The 19831-nt window shown below is 45.4% G+C and overlaps 1 protein-coding gene across 5 annotated transcripts in view; it reads left to right on the plus strand.

Annotated features, from left to right (window-relative positions):
* Positions 1–15622, plus strand: part of HSD3B7 (hydroxy-delta-5-steroid dehydrogenase, 3 beta- and steroid delta-isomerase 7) — a 78734-nt gene extending 63112 nt beyond the window's left edge. For all 5 annotated transcript variants that reach the window (XM_061588057.1, XM_061588054.1, XM_061588055.1 and 2 more), the window contains 5 exons: positions 28–171; positions 5980–6088; positions 10190–10289; positions 10922–11084; positions 12871–15622. In XM_061588057.1, the coding sequence (XP_061444041.1) occupies positions 28–171; positions 5980–6088; positions 10190–10289; positions 10922–11084; positions 12871–13295 (941 nt within the window). In that variant the 3' untranslated portion in view covers positions 13296–15622. The remainder of the gene's footprint in view (positions 1–27; positions 172–5979; positions 6089–10189; positions 10290–10921; positions 11085–12870) is intronic.
* The last annotated feature ends 4209 nt before the right edge of the window (positions 15623–19831 follow it).

A 19831-nucleotide genomic window follows, 5' to 3' on the forward strand; every position in this document is an offset into this window, starting at 1 on the left:
TTTCTCCCCTTGCTTTCAAAAATAAAGTGACTCTGATACAAGGTGACATCAGCAACCTGGAGCATGTGATGGCAGCCATGAAAGGAGTCCACTTGGTCATCCACACTGCCAGCCTGGTGGATGTTTGGGGCAGAGCCCCGCCTGAGAAAATTACTGCAGTCAACGTGCAAGGTATGCATTGGAGGGAACTGAAAGACCATCTAGTCAAACCCCCTCTTCCCATAAACCAGATGAAATCATCTACCTGTTCCAGTCCTACGGATAGTACCACAATGGCCTGATTAGAGTATAATGCTAAGCCATGGTTTATTTCTTAACCATGAATGGTTAAACAAGACAATCAAACAAACTATGGCTTGTTTCTTCAAAGTTTGTTTTGTTTTCCGGGTGTTCTTGCCTTGTGCCTGTGAAGTTTAGTGAGTGTCTGGGGTGACGAACAAACCATGGCTGAGGAAGGGTGCAGGATTTACATATAAAGCCAAGCTATAGTTAAATCAAGGTTAACAGACCAAGGTTTGTAAGCCAACAACAAGCCACGCCTTCAGATTGTGGCTTCTTTTCTGTAAAGAAACCATAGTTAAGCTGCTGGGCAGGGTTCACACATAATGACAAGCCATGGTTTAATAAACATAGTTTCATAAACTGTGGTTTAGTGTTAAGTGTGACATTAGTGAAGGCACTTGGCAGAAAGGTGGTCAGAGGGCATACTGCTCCAGGCAGCTCCAGCCAGTGAGCCAAGTCATCTTCCAGAGAAAAGCCTTCTTTTCTAAAACATGCCATCATGTATTATCCTCGAGCCTGGAAGGCCCCCCCTTAATCTGTAAAGGCCTGTCGGACTCTCTTTAATATTTTCATGTGCCCCCCACTTGCCCGAGTGGTGAGAAGCTCCAGAGATGTGGCTTTTATCCAGGTTTGGTTTCCTTTGGAAGGTCTCTGGAGGCTTGATGGAATTTTGCCATATGCGATTTCACTTACAAATATATACGTTGAGCAATATATAGGATGTGCACAACGTAACAATGTTCCAGCAGCAAATCCCACTGCCCTGCATCACATCTCCAGAGAGAGACAGCCTCACAAAGGTATTTTCCAGAGCTCAGAGCGAGCCCTCTGCCTCTCTTCTGGCCCCCATTTTTTTAAAAAAGAAACGTCCGCAGCCTCCCCCCCCACACACACGCTTCTGTTGCTTTCCACTCACACCTTGCTTGCCCTGATGTTTTTCCTAGCCTGCCTGATACAGAAGATATGCTGTCGAGTTCATGGGCTTTTAGGCATGTTTTCCCCAAAACAGCAGATGAGATGGTTAGTCTGCCTCTGGAGTGTACCACTTCAGACTGTAGGTGGGAACTCACACGGCTGAGTGCTCTTCCTTTCAAAAACCTTGTTTGTTTGTTTTTTAAAAAGAAAAGTCCTAGAAAACTCACTGTCAGAGATGAGAGTACTAGCTTAAGCCTTCTCCATACTGTGTTAGCTTTCTAAGTGCAGGGAATCTTTTCAAGTAGAGGTATTTGATGCGGTCCCTCACCTGCAGTCTCAGGTGGTACAACCAGGGGTGTAGTTGTCTAGGGTCTCAGGGGGTCTTAGACCCTTTACTTTTTATGGGAGCAGGGTCCAAGCAGGGTCTCTATGCCTCCAGCATCCTGTGAAAGGGGAATGTGTTAACCACTGAGAAGAGTCTTCTGACATGTTTCCTTTACCTTTCCTGCTGATTGGAGACAATTAGAGTGAAAGATGAGTCAGCCACTGAGAAGACTCTTCTCAGTAGCTAACACTCTCCCCTTTGCTTATTGGCACCTAGGGATGTCTGTTGTGGGGGAAGGCATTAACAAGGATCTGATTCTCAACTCAACAGCAAGAAAGGGGGAGGGGGCATGGCTGTGACTAACAAGAAGAAACCCTGCACTTCTGAATGTGCACTACACAACTGAGTGCAACCTAGAAACAGGCTCGCCACTTTGCTGTTTTTTCTGAGATTTAGACCTTCCAGTTCTGCTGCTAGATGTTCTGCCTCCACTTTCAATATGCCTCTGAATGCCAGTTGCTGGGAATCACGAGAGAGTGCTGTTGCGCTCCAGTCCTCCTTGCGGGCTTCCCGTGGGCATCTGGTTGGCCACTGTGAGAACAGGATTCTGGACTAGATGGGCCACTGGCCTGATCCAGCCAAGGGAAGGTCTGGATTTTAAGAACTGCTTGATGGAATGCACTAAGATTCCAGTCTACAGTTCTAGAAGACAGAAGCTGAGTAATTTGAAGTGAACAAAGTCTGTTTTTGGCAAGTTAATACATCTGTTTTTTAGGAGACCCAGAAGGCTTTTCTGTGAAAAACAGAATGGAAACCAGTGTGGAAAATAAGAATTGCTAAATAAAATGGAATTGGAAAGGAAAATATTACAGCTGGGAAACCAGCCTTGCTGTCTGCACAGGAAATAACAAGAGGGGTTTCTCTAGAACCAGTGCTGTTAAACCTTTCCAAGAATTAGACCTAGCCCCTAATGGCCAAAATGAATGCTTAGTTCCTCTAAAGCAGGTGTGGGGAACCTTTGGTCCCCCAGATGTTGCTGCACTACAACTCCCATCAGCCCCACCCAGCATGGCCTGTGGTCAAGGCTGATGGGAGTTGTAGTTCAGCAACGTCTGGAGGGCCAAAGGTTCCCCACACCTGCTCTAAAAGAAGAGAGTCGCCAAGTTTCAGGAAGCCTCATATAATGTGGGTATTCTGCCCCTCATCCCTAGTGCAGAGGGACAGGCTCCGATTACTGAAGTGGAGAGGCAGTTGCACTCTGTACGTCCTCTGTTGCTTCGTCTCTTTCAAGAACTGAGCCCTGGCACTGCAGACGGGTATGGGGACTACAATTTCAGGCTGCGACGCTGCGCTCTAGCTAAAATGACAGGTCCAGCAGGGAGAACGCGTAGCTAGTGGCGTGGCCTGGAAGGGCCACAGCTCGGTGTCAGGGCAGACGCTTTGCATGCAGAAGGTCATAGGTCTGATCCTCCCGCAGGGTTGGGGAGAGACCCTAGTCTAAAGCCCTGGAGAGCGACTGCCAGTCAGTGTAGACCACTGTTTTTTGCGTGTGTAGTCCAGCAACATCTGGGGACCCAACTCCCATCATCCTCAGTCACTGGCTAAGCTGGTAGGGGTTGATGGGAGTTGTAGTTTGACAATATCTGGGGACCCAAGGTTGAAAAACAGAAGTGTGAACAATGCTGAGTAGGGTTGCCAGGCTCAGGGCCTGAGAATGATTCTGTATCTTTAAGAGAAGAGAAAATTCAGCCAGGGGAAGGGAAAATTCCACCTTGTGGTTTTTCCCATTACAGGGTTGCAGGAACACCTGCACTTGGCTGCATTTCTCTTCTCCTAAAGATACAGGATCAGTCTCAGGGATTGAACCTGGCAACCCTAACTTCTGTATCTTTAACAGTTGTGCAGGGGGAAGGGAGAATTCCACCTTGTGGTTTTTCCCATTACAGCGTTGCAAGAAAAACTGCACTTGGCTGAATTTTCTCTTCCCTTAAAGATACAGGATCAGTCTCAGGCCCTGAGCCTGGCAACCCTAATGCTGAGTTATGTGGAGCAATGGTCTGACTTGATATAAGGCAGGTTCCCCTGTTCTTTCCCCTCCTCCCTGCTAGGTAAGGACCTGTGGCTGCTGGGTGGGATATGGGCAAGGCACTCCGCACACGAGCAGAGGTGTCCCTTCAGTTTCCTTTTTGGCTTTGCTGCAGCTGCCGCCGGCCGAGGGTGTCTGGCGAGGAGGCGACTGGAATGCCAAGCGCTGAAGCCCCACCACCCGTTATTTCCTTCTTTTGCGGCTAGTTTTGGTTTTGTGCCCTCAAAGTGGCTCGGCCTGTGGTGTGCGTTTATTTTTTTGGGGAGAAGGGTTTTGAGGCTTTTGGGAAAGCCCCTCTGCCTGTTAATTCTGTAAAAGTGATCAAGGCAGAATTGAGTCAGGAGCGAGGATAATAATGTCCATGTGTGAACATTCCTTTTAATTTATGAGCGCCAGCTGCATTTACAGGCTGAGTACAGAGACCAGGCAGGGAAGGGAGTGCAGCAAGCCTGTAAAGTCTGGAATGTTAAGTTTCTTCAATATCACCAGATGCAGTGACCGTTCCTAGAGAGAGCGAGAGTGAGCGAGAGAGCAGCGGTCTCTCGTGAGTTAAAACAAGCGTGTGCTGTTGTAGGGACTGGATCCCTTATGCAACTCTCAGGGTAGAAACGCGCTGCCTGTTCTGCCGGTTCCAGTGCCTCTCCACCTCTCTCTTCTGAAAACGGGGGCACATGATGCTATGCAAGCCCCGCCCCTTTTTACTGTCAACCCTGGTGGGAGCCGCTTGAGTGTATGTATGTTTTAATTCAGCTTCAAAGAGATTTCGCAACTGGTGGGCAGATCTTCCCCCTCCAGGTGCGGCTAATGGCAACGCTTTGGGGTAGGCAACTAGTGTGTTCCCAGCCTCAGATATTCTAGAAGACATGGCCTGTAATAGGTTGTTTGAGAACCAAGTTGCCTGAGTTCTTTAGATGGGCAATGGTTTGTCTTGTTTTCCAGCTCCTTGTATATTTTATTTCTTCCGGACCTCCCCCCCCCTTTTAATCCTCACAACAACCTTCTGAGGTCAGTTAGGCTGAGACAGACTGGCCTCATTCCCACGTAACGCTAAGCCAAACCATGACTTAGCAAGAGTGAGCAAGTGTGCAGGTACCCAGAAGGAAAACGGCAACGGCTTTGCTCCTCCCCTGATTCTCCTGCCGGAGCAAAGCTATACTTTGGCTTAGCGTTATGAATGAACCCAAGCTTGTGGTTTGTCTCACTCCTAACAAACCATGAGCTGTAACCAAGGGTTGTTCTTGGTCTACCATGTCGCTGATTGGCTCAAGGTTGCCTTGTGGGCTTTGTGGCCAAATAGGGATTTGAACCAGAGTTCTCCTTGGTCCTAGTCTTTTCACCACTTCGCCATGCTGCTCTTAGCATACGAGAACCGGGAGTTCCAAGTCCAAGCACCCTTTGCTTTCTCATCCATTGGATTTCAAAGAACCTGGAGTTCCTCACTGAGAAGATCAGTGGTGGCTGATAGGCTTCATTGGAAGACATGTAGCCCACTACTGCTGTGTGACCCTGGTGGATCACCACGAAGATCTGTACAGTCCAGCAGTATCATGTTCACCACAGTGGCCAACCAGATGCTTCCAGGGAGGACATGGAGGCAATAGCTCTTCTCCACTGCCATCCAGCATCTTGTCTTTTGAGGTATGGCGCCTCTGAATGTGATGTCCCATTTTGCTGCTGTGGCCAATTATTACTGACAAATCCACTCTACCTGTGGCTTCCAGTCGCAGTGTACAAACGTGGAATTGAGACACGTGGAAAACCTTAGCTTGCTTTTCTCAAAGAGAGGACGTTTCTAGCATTTATTTTGCAGAGAAGGTAGGAATCTTGTCAGCAGTGTCTGGTGAAGCTAGCCGTGGGGGGCTGGCAGGTTTTCCAGTCTTTAGGAGGGCTGGGTGGGGGTTCAGCCCTTGGCATACCTTTTCCTCTTCCCCCAGCTAGCTGAAACAATTGGGGGCAGGGATATGCCTGGTATAAGCAAAACTCTGCAACAGAACTGCCTAATTTGCAGAAAAGATTGTTTCACCTGGGCCAAGGTTGCCCCACCGTCTGCAACGATCACCTTACCCTGCCCAAGCTTCTCTTCCTAGAGTTGCTAGCTACAAGAGGTTATTTCTGGGATAGCCAATGGGGTGCCCTCCAAATGTTGGCGGACTCCCAACTGCCCCCAGGCCAAGCCTGCAGGGCTTAACACTCAGGGATGTTGGAATTTGTAGCACACCAGTATCTGGAGGGCACCAAGCTGACTACCCGTGGGTTATACAGGGCACCATGTATTTTGGCTGGTGGAGAGGCGTGCCTTACATGGCTTGTGTTTCTCTCTGTCTCTCTCTCTCATCTTCCTCCCCTGCTGCTACCCATCGCTTCAACGCAGGAACCCAGAACATCATCGAAGCATGTGTGACGCACGGAACCCAGTATTTGGTTTACACCAGCAGCATGGAAGTGGTGGGACCAAACTCTAAGGGAGACCCCTTCTTCAGGTATGCACTTCACCGAGCCAGGAAGCGCACCCAGCGCTTGAGGCTTCTCTGCCCTGGCAGCATCTGTTCCAGGGTGTTTGCCAGATTTGCTTCCCCTACCCTGGCATGAATACTTCCTGTTGTGAGGCAGTGCTGCATAACTGCAGTGGCTTTTCAGGCAGGCTTCCAAGAACACCCATTAATTAGTCCATGGGCCTTACCAAAATTCGGTATCATGTAAGGTGGCAACACTTCATTCTGGTTTTTGGAAGGTCTATGTCTCTGCATGGTGTTTTCATGCGACAGCCTTTCTGGTTGCTTAAGCTTTTCATGATGTCATCAAGATGGCCAAAGCCATCATTTTCTAACTTTTCTAATTTAAGCTGTAACATGTGAACAAAGTGTCCAATTTTAAAACTTAAAACTGTGCTGGAAAGCTAATGAATTATGTTACAAATAACTAATTGTAATAATGACCTTATCCTTTACTGTTTTTGTGGTGCAAGCCATATATCAAGAAAAAAGTTAATCTTTTCCTCATTTCTATGCCGTTCATTGCATACGACACTTTACCTGGTCCAGATATGCACCTAAAGTGTATTAGACAATTGTAGAATGCTCTTTTACCTTTCTAACAAGCCATAGCATGAATACATTAATTTTGATATGCCATAAGGCACAGTTGAGCATATCCATGTTTTATGTAATTTTACTCAGTAGATGGATCGCTTATTGTTTTTACAAAGAAACATCTACTAGTTTTGTGAGTTCACCAATTGTTCAATATGCATAGGTTATTACTTACATATGTCATAGTGTTATCATTTCACAACTGCTAACATTTAACCTTTTATTAAATTTAATCTTTGCCACCACTGCAGTCATCTTCCGAGTTCTCAAGTTCAACTGCAGTGTCTACCATTTGCTTTTTTCTGATTGCTACATGACTGTAATTTGCACGTAGCAATGCAAGGAAGTCCATTAGACAGGCATGAGCAGTTTGGCATTTGACAGGAATGCGCACACTTGCACGACAACACCTCCCAAACTGCAATTGGTGCTGGTGGGTTCATGCATCCAGTCAATGACAGATACTGCCATCTCCATCTGTCATCCATCCATCATCTTTTGCGCTACTTGCGTGTGGCTCGTGTGTAAACTGCATCTCCAAATTCCTCTCTGGAAATTGGCCCGTAGAGTGTCCATGAATAGGCAGTTATTGCATGACTGCACTCCTCCTCTCTTCGCTTGGCACAAAAAAGTTAGTAGTGTAGGTCATTTGCAGAAGCAGTCCAGGTAGTTGGAACAGACATTTGACAGCTGAACTCCTGTAACTTCTAAAACATCTCTGTAGATGTTTCCCATGATTTCCCTGGTTAACTGAACGTCTCCTGGTAGTTCTTGTCCTTTCTCTGTAGTTTGAAGGGAGTTACTTTACCGTGACCTGCAAAAGCACTCAGTGCCGCAGCCAGTGAAGGCATGTAATTTAACCAGGGCATCAGACACCTTCGGTCCAACTGTGCATTTGCTTATATCAATCAATCTTGTGCGATGCTCTGTTCCACACTGTCGCAGACATGGGGTGGGGTATTTCACTTGCAAAGCCAACACGTAGAGCCAGTACATTGGTGTCTTCTGAAACGACAAAAGTAGAAAAGAGAGGTGGAGACACACTGGAACAGGCAGAACAGGGAGGGAGTGTGTTTCCATCCTAAACGTGCCTCCGCCAACCTAAGCCAGGCTGTGGGGGGAGGATGCAAGAGAATGTTGCAGTGCATGGTGCTATTGTTCAGGGTGCCAGCCGGCCATTCCATTCCTCTCTCCCACTTTTATGTCCTCCACCCCCACCGTAGGTCCTTTGCGTTCTGTGGCCACTGAGCATGCCCAGTCCTTACTGCGTTGTTTTTGTGGGGGAGGGGAGTTTTCTGCCAATTTTGGGGTTCCCCCAAGCCTGCTGATCCATCCTTCATGTACGGATGCTGGCATTTTGGCTACATAAGGATCAACACTCGGAAAATGAGCTTGCTATTAGTATATTGGAATGGATCATAGAATCAAAGAATAGTAGAGTTGGAAGGGGCCTATAAGTCCATCAAGTCCAACCCCCTGCGCAATGCAAGAATCCAAACCAAAGCATTCCCAACAGATGGCTGTCCAGCTGCCTCTTGGTCTCCTCCTGTCAGATTTCCTGACTCTCCCACATATTGCAAGAAGGGCCATTTTCCCAGCTTCTGGAGCCAGTCATTCCTGCCCCAGGGCAAAAATCCCATTCCAAACGGGGGAAAGGTGGGCAGCCTACAACTGGAAGATGCTTTCAGTAAAGCTGAGCATCTATAGTTAGCTCTTTCTCTCATTCCCTAGGATCCACGAGAGGGAGTTTCCCCTGGTTTTGGTCCAGACCAGCAGTGGTTTGGCCCTGCCCAATGGCTTCCCTGGTGTCCTCCCTAGCAACCCCATGACAGCACTAGTACACAGTAACTGTAACCATGGAGATAGACAAAGGATTTTTTTTAAAAAAAAAAAAGCACAATGCTCCCGGTATGGCCGTACTTTGCCCTTCTCTCTCTCACGTTGCCATTTCTGCTAAAGCAGGAAATCGGTTATTACTTGTCTGCATTTGCTAAATCCTTCTGGGAGGAAGGGCAGGATATAAATTTAAACAATAATAATAATTTTTAAAATTGCTTACTTCTCTGCAGATAGGAAACTTCTGAGTGCTGAAAGAAAGTGGAGAAACTCATGCATATGCAGGAAATGGGACATTTAGCACTTGTATTCCATCCTTCACTTAAGAGTGTGGAAAAGGTGTATGGATCCCCAGCATTTGGGGGCCTGGGGGCACATTTTGAAATTTAAGACTATTGTAGGTGCCACTGTAGAATACTCATTCTACAGAAGAAAAGCTGGCAATACCCAGAATTCCTCCCCACAAAAGGTAACAGAGCAAGGAACACCAGATAAGGAATAACAGAGTAGGGAACACCCCCAAACAATCCCCCAACCAAAAAAACAAGCTAATAAAAAAATTAACCTTGGAGGGGCAGGGGGGCCTTGGCAGGTGCCAAGTAGGGTGTCTGAGGGCACCACCTTCAGGACCCCCACAATAGCATCTCTCTTGCAACCCCCCCCCCAGGATAGGGTCAGATGTTTTCCTACCTTTAAGAAGGAAAGGTTATGATTTACATGTTCTACACTAAAAAGGTGCCTCCTTACAATGTTAATAATGAATTCTGGAATAGGTGGTCTGCGGGGGTAGGATTGTGTGTGTGTGTGGAGAAGATGAGGGAATAAGAAATAAGATTCAGCTCGCCATGGGATCTTGCCTTTTAATAAATGTGTGTTAAAGATGCAGCTACGTCAGGATCGTTCAGACCGTGGTATTCCTGATCTCTATGTATGAATGTGAAAGTTGAACAGTGAAAAAAGCGGATAAGAGAAAAATCAACTCATTTGAAATGTGGTGTTAGAGAAGAGCTTTGCAGTTACCATGGACTGCAAAAAAGACAAATAATTGGGTCTTAGAACAAATTAAACCAGAACTATCACTAGAAGCTAAAATGATGAAACTGAGGTTATCATACTTTGGACACATAATGAGAAGACATGATTCATTAGAAAAGATAATAATGCTTGAAAAAACAGAAGGGAGCAGAAAAAGAGGAAGGCCAAACAAGAGATGGATTGATTCCATAAAGGAAGCCACAGACCTGAACTTACAAGATCTGAACAGGGTGGTTCATGACAGATGCTCTTGGAGGTCACTGGTTCATAGGGTCGCCATAATTCGTAATCGACTTGAAGGCACATAACATCAACAAGAAGAGATGTAGCATTTGCCATCATGCTTTTGCAATGCTGGAAGAAACAGTACCCACCAAAACTCTTCTTTCTACTCGTCTCTTTGATGATGCAGGGGCCTTGTCCCATACTTGACAGTAGTCTCCATGCCATCATAATAAAGTCCAGTAGAGTTAATGGAATAGCACTAAAGTATATTGAGGTATATTATCTTGTAGCTGAGAAGAGAAAGGATGGGTCTGGCAGGCGGGGCTCCTGGACTGCTTTCTTGTACGCTGTTGTGTCGACTTCTGATTGCCTGTGGTATGTTGCTCTTTGTTGCAGGGGAAACGAAGACACCAAATATGACGTGGTTCACAACGAGCCTTACCCAGTTAGCAAAGCCAAGGCCGAGCAGTTGGTAATCAAAGCCAATGGACAACCGGTAAGCCAGACTCTCCTTCAGCACAGGATTAGAATGGGACAACCGGTAAGCCAGACTCTCCTTCAGCACAGGATTAGAATGGAACAAAGAGTCTTAAAGCCTCACAGATTTTGTATGACGTAAATGTTTGAGGGCTAGAGAACTCACCTTCTCTAGGTGCATGGAATGAATCCTTCATCTATTTTTGCCAGCTAAGGAGATCTTTTCATACGTCTGATGAAGTAGGCTCCTTTCCATGAAAGTTTATGTGCCACAATAACTCAATTAGTCTCTTATAACAGTCTTGTGACCCCTTTGCAGTGTGACACTTTTCAAATCCTTCCCTTCTTTCCTCCCTCTCAAAAGCTTCAGTGTACAAGGGATTTTCTTTTTCTTTTATCCTCCCAATAACCCTGTGAGGTAGGTTAGGGCTGGGCGTGTATGTGGGCCCATAGTCACCCAGGGGGTTTCATCACTGAGCAGGGATTTGAACATTGGGTCTCCCCATCTAAATCCAACACGTGTAACCTCTCTGCCTCACGCTCCCGTCCCCCACCCCGTAAATTTGTCACGGTGGGAGGTTAGAATGGAGTTGCAAGGGCTTTGACCACAGGGGGAGCTAATGAACCTCTCCACCACCTCTTCTGTGCCAGGTAGAAGGTGGAAAGAAGCTAGTGACTTGTGCTCTTCGGCCAACTGGCATCTATGGGGAGAACCATTCTTTCATGAAGGAAATCTATGACAAAGGGCTTAGCACGAGGAGGTGCATGATCCGGACTGTCCCAGCCTCCACCGAGCATGGCAGGGTCTATGTGGGTAAGTCACACACACCGCTATTCCTGAACCTCCATGTCACCATGAACTTTAGATGCCTTTACTTGTACTCCTGCTGGCTCTCTACGTCAAGTTTTGAAAAAACCCAGGAGAGGCAGCTTTTGGGGATAATGTTTTGGTTAAACAAAACTCCTCTCTCCATCCTGGAAAGCCCCACTGCTGTGATGAAAATAAAGCAACACCACCAGAGCATCTGGATTAATGTTTAGCAGACAGACCTCCTAAATCGTATTCCAAAAGCAACAAACAAGCACAAAAGGGATTGTATATTAATTTTTAAATATCATTGGAAATATTTTGAGGTCAACATGGCTTGTTGAGCTTCTGGGGCTGTTTTTTGTTAGTTTGCTAAAGGGTGTGAGACAGGAGGGTACTTTATCACCCTATTTGTTTAATCTATATGCAGAACATATCATACAGAAAGCGGGATTGGACCAAGATGAAGGAGGTGTGAAAACTGGAGGGAGAAATATCAATAATTTGATATGCAGACAATACCATACTATTAGCAGAAACCAGTAATGATTTGAAATGAATGCTGATGAAAGTTAAAGAGGAAAGCACAAAAGCAGGACTACAGCTGAACATCAAGAACACTAAAGTAATGACAACAGAAGTTTTATGTAACTTTAAAGTTGACAACAAGGACCTTGAACTTGTCAAGGATTATCAATACCTTGGCACAGTCATTACCCAAAATGGAGACAATAGTCAAGAAATCAGAAGAAGGCTAGGACTGGGGAGGGCAGCTGTAAGAGAACTAGAAAAGGTCCTCAAATGCAAAGATGTATCACTGAACACTAAAGTCAGGATCATTCAGACCATGGTATTCCCGATCTCTATGGATGGATGTGAAAATTGGACAGTGAAAAAAGCAGATAAGAGAAAAATCAACTCATTCGCAATGTGGTGTTGAAGGAGAGCTGTGTGCATAACACTGCGAAAAAGACAAATAATTGGGTGCTAGAACAAATTAAACCAGAACTGTCACTAGAAGCTAAAATAATGAAACTGAGGTTATCATACTTTGGACACATAATGAGAAGACACGATTCACTAGAAAAGACAATAAAGCTGGGGAAAACAGCAGGGAGTAGAAAAAGAGGAAGGCCAAGCAAGAGATGGATTGATTCCATAAAGGAAGCCACAGACCTGAACTTACAAGATCTGAACAGGGTGGTTCAAGGCAGATGCTGTTAGAGGTTGTTGATTCATAGGGTCGCCATAAGTCATAATCAAAGGCACATAAAAACAACAAACCACCTCTGCAAGAGGCGAGTTGCTCACCTGTACAAAATGTGTCTTCCTCTTCCATCCACCTCCCTTAAAAAAAAATTGTTTTCATGAACCAAAATTCTTTTGATCATGTGACTTTAAAAAAAACCTTATTTTTGTAAAAGCAAGAATTTTAACAAATGCTCAAGAACATCCATGCGTATGGATTGGACTGAAAATACAGATACTCAATCAGTCCAAAGAGTAAATGATGTAGGTGGCAATCCATTACGCACTTACCTGGGAGTAAGTCCCCTTGAACCCAATGGAGCTTACTTCTGAGTGGATATATATTGGATTGCAGCCTTAATGGTATCCACATCTATATGATCCCTCTTTCCTCACCACCCCCGCTCCTAATCTATGTAAGGAGACCATAATTCAACGACTCTGTTATTTCTCTTTCCTTCCTTCTCTTAGCTGTATATATTTAGCTGGCTGTTTTAGGTTCTCATTTTCTCGTTTTCAAGTGTTTCTCCTCCCTCTCTTGCAGGCAATGTGACTTGGATGCATCTGTTGGTGGCCCAAAAGATCCAGCAGTCCCCCTCGACCATTGGGGGCCAGGTTTATTTCTGCTACGATGACTCTCCATACAAAAGCTATGAGGACTTCAACATGGAATTTCTGGGTCCCTGTGGCTTCCGTCTTTGGGGCTCGCGGCCGTTCGTGCCCTTCTTTCTCCTGCGGTTCATCGCTCTGTTCAACATCTTCCTGCAATGGCTGCTGAAACCCATTTGCACTTACACCCCCATTCTGAATCCCTACACCCTGGCAGTCGTTAGCACCATCTTCACTGTGCAGACTGACAAGGCCAAGCAACACTTTGGCTACCAGCCCCTCTACTCCTGGGAGGAGTGCCGGGACCGCACCATCAAATGGCTTCAGGAGCTTGATGCCCAGAGGAAAGCTGAGAAATAAGACACGGGGAAAAGAGAGGAAAGCCAGAACAGAGAGAGACACCCCAAAAGGAATGCAGCTCTGGGCTTTGCTACCACCAGAGTGTCTGAGGACATTTTCCCTCACATAACCATCTTACAGTATTCAGTACCATCCAGAGTAATGTAATTGCACTTCTGGCTCTGGATTATGGTAATAGTCCGTTTAATTTTTGAAGTTATCATTAGTATTATTATTTATTTATCACTTGCAACTTTTACCAAATTTACCAAGCACTGTACAGAGATTAAAGAAGAAGACAGTCCCTACCTGTTGGGTATATAATCTCCTTTGGGAGGGACACAAATTGAATCAATGAATGAATTAGACACAACACAAAGGGGAAGGGAGAGGGCAGAAAGAGGAGATTATGGAGGATCTGTGGGAATCTGTGCCTGGATTTGATTCCAATCACTTCATTTCAATGTGAGCATGCAATTGCCACTTCAGCCGGCTTTGGATGTTGGTTGAGCACATATAGGTGCATAGTTGTACTTCAGTGTCTCTAGGGGTGGCAGGTGTCTGGTAGGGCGTAAGGCAGAAGGCCAACAGTAGGTGGCACTAGAGCAAATGACAAGCAGAGCCAACAAATACTACTAGTTTTGTCCCCATCTTCTTCCCTATTGAGTTGCAACACAGGGCTAAGGAGGAAAAAGCTGTCAGCCCATGCCACCCTCTGGACTTGTTGTAAGTAAGACTGAGTTGCTGAGGGAATGCACCATTCACCCTGAAGGACTAGCTTCCACTTGTGTGCTCTTTGTACAGAAGCTCCTATCTGCGTTAGAATATCTTCTAACTGGGCTTCTGCTAGGAGGGATATAAATCTAATAAACAAACAAATAAATAAATACTAGATCCAATCTTGTTTTGGCAGTTTTGCACATCCCAAACCCCTTTTCTGATGGGAGCCATCCTCTTCCTTATCTGCCTCCCTTCCACAGTGTTGTTCTTCCGTTTCCGTGGCAATCTAGATTTTAAGTATACTACAGATGAACGGGACGGGAGTGTCTGGAGGGGGGCTGCATGCAATTTCATATTGCATTGTTCCTTTCCTGAGGATACTTCTGAAGGATGACAATACTCCAGAAGGATCCTCAGCCCTGACTTTGCCACTGCCCTGGCTCTGCCCAGGTAAGCTCAAGGGCTCTTGATCCATTCCACATCACTGCAATCCCTTTCCAGTTTTTCTCCCTTCCTACCTCAATCACCACTACATCACTGACTCCAGTGCAATAAGGATCCAGTTCCATATTTTGATTTTACTCTAGTCAGTGACCAGTCCTCTCAAACAGATATTCTTTGCTTAGTGTGACAAAAGTTTGACAGCTCCCAAGTCTACGGAACACGGTTTTGGTGCCATGATATACTTCCTTGTCACAATATTTTGTGGGGCTTCTGCAGTGTGAATATGACTGGAGAATCCTCTAGCAAGGCAGATTGTTTTTAGTACAGTGAAGGTTAGCAGGACTCCTGAGACAGATGGACAGTGCCTAGGATCTAAGGGGTTGTGGCTTGCAGGAATGCTTCTTGGCAGAATTAATGGGTGACTCTTGGACGTGGGTGGATGGGGCCCAGATGTTTCTGGGTGGGCCCCAGATCTTCCTGTTGGTCTTGGCTTTAACCATAAATACAAGTCAGAGCTAACAGCCCCCTCTTCTGCCATGTGATTTTACTCCTTCCTTTGAAAGTGAAAGAGGCTAACTTTCCTGAAATGTCAGGACAAATGCTGAAACTTGGCAACCTAGCAGGATGTAAAGATTGCCATTATTTAATAAATAGTACAAAGGGCCAGCTGTTACTCAACACAGTTGTTGACCTGGAAAAAGATTCAGGAATGGGCAATGAAAATAGTCGGGGGAGCCTTTCTTAAGAGGGAAATTAAAAGTGTTTGGGGTGTTTTTAGTTTAGAGGAAAGGTGATTAAAAGGGGAGGGCTGATTGCTGCAGGGTGTGAAGAAAGGGGACGGAGATCAGCATTCCTCTTCCATAGGATTAGAATGGGGGGGTCCAATGAAGCTGATTGGCAGGAGACTAAGACAAAGGAAGTACTTTGTGAGAGGGTAATTAAGTAATGCGTAATTAATGGATGGAATTTCCTGCCAGAAGGTGTGATGGGCACTGGCTTCCTGTCAATGCCACTGTGCGATCCTGACCTTGCCGCTGCCCAAGCGCTGCCCAGCTAAGCTCTGACGCACCCCGTACGGTGCTGCAGTCCATCAGGACTCTTGACATTCCGTATAACATGAAATGTATTCGTTGATCAAAGTCCAACTCTTTGATATAAATAAAGAAATCTATATTGAATTGTGATGGACTTTGGCTCATGGTTTTTAATCATGGGGAGAGAGGGTGGGGCAAGCATGGCACAACAGGGCCCTGCAGGGATTGTTCCAGAGATTATTAAACGGCACTGTGAAGCCTGCAGGAGAGCCGAGAACCCGTCGGTGGAAAGTCTGTGTATTCATTCTACCCTCTCCGTAAAATCTCTTATTTTCTTCTGGGGGTGCCATAAATGCACTCCCAGTGGTGTATTATCGCCGACGAACCAGGTGGAAATTGTATGCATGTGGAAGTTTTCCAAATCACCTGGGAGACCCATGGGGCGGCAGGCAATACTTGCTGAGGTCACTGGGGTTACTTGTAAGATAAAATTTGCAGGGTCGAGTCTTTTAGGATGAACAAAAAAACCCACTCAACATGGGTCATACCTTTCTTTGGAAAAACAACCACCACCATTGCACAGACTAAACAGTTTGCACTATCAGTGGTATTATAATAAGTTCATTCTGCACTTGCAAGGAGTTATTCTTTTAGTGTGGCAGCACCTGCGCTCTGGAACTCCCTGCCTATTGACAGGTGTCTTCGCTGTATTTTATGTGTGTCCTGAAAACTTTTCCACGTCATCAAACCTGTGCCAGATACATGATTTAATTAACATTTGTTTTAAGTGTTTCATTGGCTTTTATCATTGTTTTTAAAGATTGCTTTATGTATATTTTGTTTTTAATTGGTTTGTGTATTTGAGTCATGACTTGTATACCACTTGGGGATTATTATTTTTTTGAGCAAGTGGTTTATAAGTTTTATAATAAATGAAAACAAGTTATCCAAGACCTGGGATGGCTATGAGAAGCTGTTCTTTCAGATAAGTTTGATGTCTCTGAAGCGGGACAAGACAAAAACAAAGACAAAACTAGTATGTGTGTCAAACCCTGGAACTTGTCCAAATAATACAAGCATTATTGGAGATATCTAGAAGGAGAGAGATGGCCAAGAGGCTGCACTTACATTTCACAATGTTTGTGAAAATGATGCCACTAAGGATGGGCTCTGTTCAGCTTGCGCAGCTACAAGTATTTCCCAAGAGATGTTTGAGTTGCCGTTTGACGGGTCTTTTGCCATAAAGATGTAATGATGCAGATTTACTAATGAGCTGTCCCATTGACCTCAGCTAGTCTTCTTTGCTCCATTTGCGCTCTGTGTGAGGGCGCACGCTCCCTGGGTGATTTGCATACTTCTAGAATATTATAGGCTGTGTATGAATACAATGTCCACCTACAGTGCAACCATGTACATCTTGAGTGCCCTTAGAGACACCACTAAAGGTGGTTGTGGCTCAGGCAAGCTGAGTGCTAATGAGGGTGGATGTTCCAGTACCAGTCCATTACATTTAAACATTTAAACTCAGGGCTGCGTGTATGCTGTGATTTATCGGGAGCAGCAAAAACCTAAAGAATGTGCAAACCTGGTTTCTGGATAATCTGGTTTTAATTTTAAAAGATTACAGCAAAGCCTTTGACTGTGTAGATCATGAAAAACTATGGAATGCTTTAAAAGAAATGGGGGTGCCACAGCATCTGATTGTCCTGATGGGCAACCTATATTTCCAATCAGAAAGAGTGTGAGACGGGTGCACCCTATTTGCTTAATCTATGAGAGCCAGTGTGGTGTAGTGGTTAAGGTGTTTGACAATGACCTGGGAGACCAGGGTTCGAATCCCCACACAGCCATGAAGCTCACTGGGTGACCTTGGGCCAGTCACTGTCTCTCGGCATCAGAGGAAGGCAATGGTAAACCACCTCTGAATACAGCTTACCATGAAAACCCTATTCGTAGGGTCACCATAAGTCGGGATCAACTTGAAGGCAGTGCATTTCATTTTTTCCCCTATTTGCTTAATCTATACACAGAACATATCATACAGAAAGCGGCATTAGACCAAGATGAAGGAGGTGTGAAAAACTGGAGGGAGAAATGTCAATAATTTAAGATATGCAGATGATACCATACTACTAGCAGAAACCAGTAATGATTTGAAACGAATGCTGATGAAAGTTAAAGAGGAAAGCACAAAAGCAGGACTACAGCTGAACATCAAGAACACTAAAGTAATGACAACAGAAAATATACGTAACATTAAAGCTGACAACGAGGACATTGAACTTGTCAAGGATTATCAATACCTCAGCACAGTCATTAACCAAAACGGAGACAACAGTCAAGAAATCAGAAGAAGGCTAGGATGGGGAGGGCAGCTGTGAGAGAACTAGAAAAGGTCCTCAAATGCAAAGATGTATCACTGAACACTAAAGTCAGGATCATTCAGACCATGGTATTCCCGATCTCCACGTATGGATGTGAAAGTTGGACAGTTAAAAAAGTGGATAAGAGAAAAATCAACTCATTTGAAATGGGGTGTTGAAGGAGATCTTTGCTCATACCATGAACTGCAAAAAAGACAAATAATTGGGTCTTAGAACAAATTAAACCAGAACTATCCCTAGAAGCTAAAATTATGAAACTGAGGTTATCCTACTTTGGACACATAATGAGAAGACACGATTCACTAGAAAAGACAATAATGCTGGGAAAAACAGCAGGGAGTAGAAAAAGAGGAAGGCCAAACAAGAGATGGATTGATTCCATAAAGGAAGCCACAGACCTGAATTTACAAGATCTGAACAGGGTGGTTTATAACAGATGCTATTGGAGGTCGCCGATTCATAGGATCGCCATAAGTCATAATCGACTTGAAAGCATATAACAATTTTTAAGAGCATGTTTCAAGCCTTCGGTGGTTGTAGAGCGAAGTTTCCAGGTGCACCTTGGTGAGGAGGGAGTTCTGCAACTTAGGGGCCGCCACAGAGAAGGCCCTTTCCCAGATCACTCCTCAGAGTTTCTGAGGGTGGTGGAACTACCAAAAGGGCCTCTGTGACCTCAACACTCAAAAGGGTCTGTAGGGAAGGAGGCGGTCTTTCAGATATTTGGGACCTAAGTCGCAGAGCTTGGAAAAGTTACTTTTTTGAACTACAACTCCCATCAGCCCCCAGCCAGCATGGCCACTGGATTGGGCTGATGGGAGTTGTAGTTAAAAAAGTAACTTTTCCAAGCTCTGCTAAGTCATTTAAGGCTTTAAACACTAGTGTGAGTACTTTGAATTAGGCCCAGAAATGAACTGGCAACCAATGAAGCCATTTTAAAGCAGGAGTTATATGAGATCTAAAGGGAGCCCCAGCCAGTCATCTGGCTGCTGCATTTTGGACCAGTTGAGGTTTCCAAGTTGTCTTCAAGGGCAGCCCCAAGTAGAGCGCATTGCAATAATCCAGTCTGGAAGTTACCAGTGCATGGAGCACTTTCACCAAGTCATCTCTGTCCAAAAGGGTCTGAAGCTGGCGAGCCACCCAGAGCTGGAAAAAGGCACTCTTAGCCACTGAGGTCACTTGAGCCTCCAGTGACAATGCTGGATCCAGGACTATCCCCAAGCTGCAGACCTGCTCATTCAAGGGGAGTGCAACCCCATCCAGAACAGGCCATCTTGTCACCTCCTAGATTTGAACACATAACATTTCTGTCTTTTCCGGATTCATCCTCAATTTGCTCACAACCAGCCCATCACCGCCGCCCAGCACTGGTTCTAGGCTCCCTACTCATTTAACTCAGGTCAGCGATTGGCCCTTTGGGACTTGGCTGTTGCCCTGCTTGAACAGAGTGACTTTGACTGCATCCAATATGCTGTTGTGGCTGCATATTGCAAGGGGTCAGTTTGGCAGTTGTAGTGGGCAGGTTCTCTTTCAGGACTTTGTCTGCCATGACTGATCTTATTGAAGGAGTCCTGATACATCTCTGAGGAACCCCAAAATGGACTGCCTTCAAGTCAATCCCAGCTTATGGCGACCCTATGAATAGGGTTTTCATGGTAAGCGGTATTCAGAGGAGATTGACCATTGCCTTCCTCTGAGGCTGGGAGGCAGTGACTGGCCCAAGTTCACCCAGTGAGCTTCACGGCTATGTGGGGATTCGAACCTTGGTCTCCCAAGTCGTACTCCAACACTCTAACCACTACACAATCTGTCCGTTTTGGTCTCCCATCTTCTCTGCATTGCCACATGAGTTGGCAATTTCTCCTACCCTTAAAAGTCCCCAAGAAAACCAGTGTTTTAGTGTAAATTTTCCCCAATGTACACATTTTTGTATATAATTTCTCCTAAGATACATCTTGTTGCCAAGCAATTTCACCTA

Source organism: Rhineura floridana, chromosome 11 (assembly GCF_030035675.1).
Source record: "Rhineura floridana isolate rRhiFlo1 chromosome 11, rRhiFlo1.hap2, whole genome shotgun sequence".
Taxonomy (NCBI): Eukaryota; Metazoa; Chordata; class Lepidosauria; order Squamata; family Rhineuridae; genus Rhineura; species Rhineura floridana.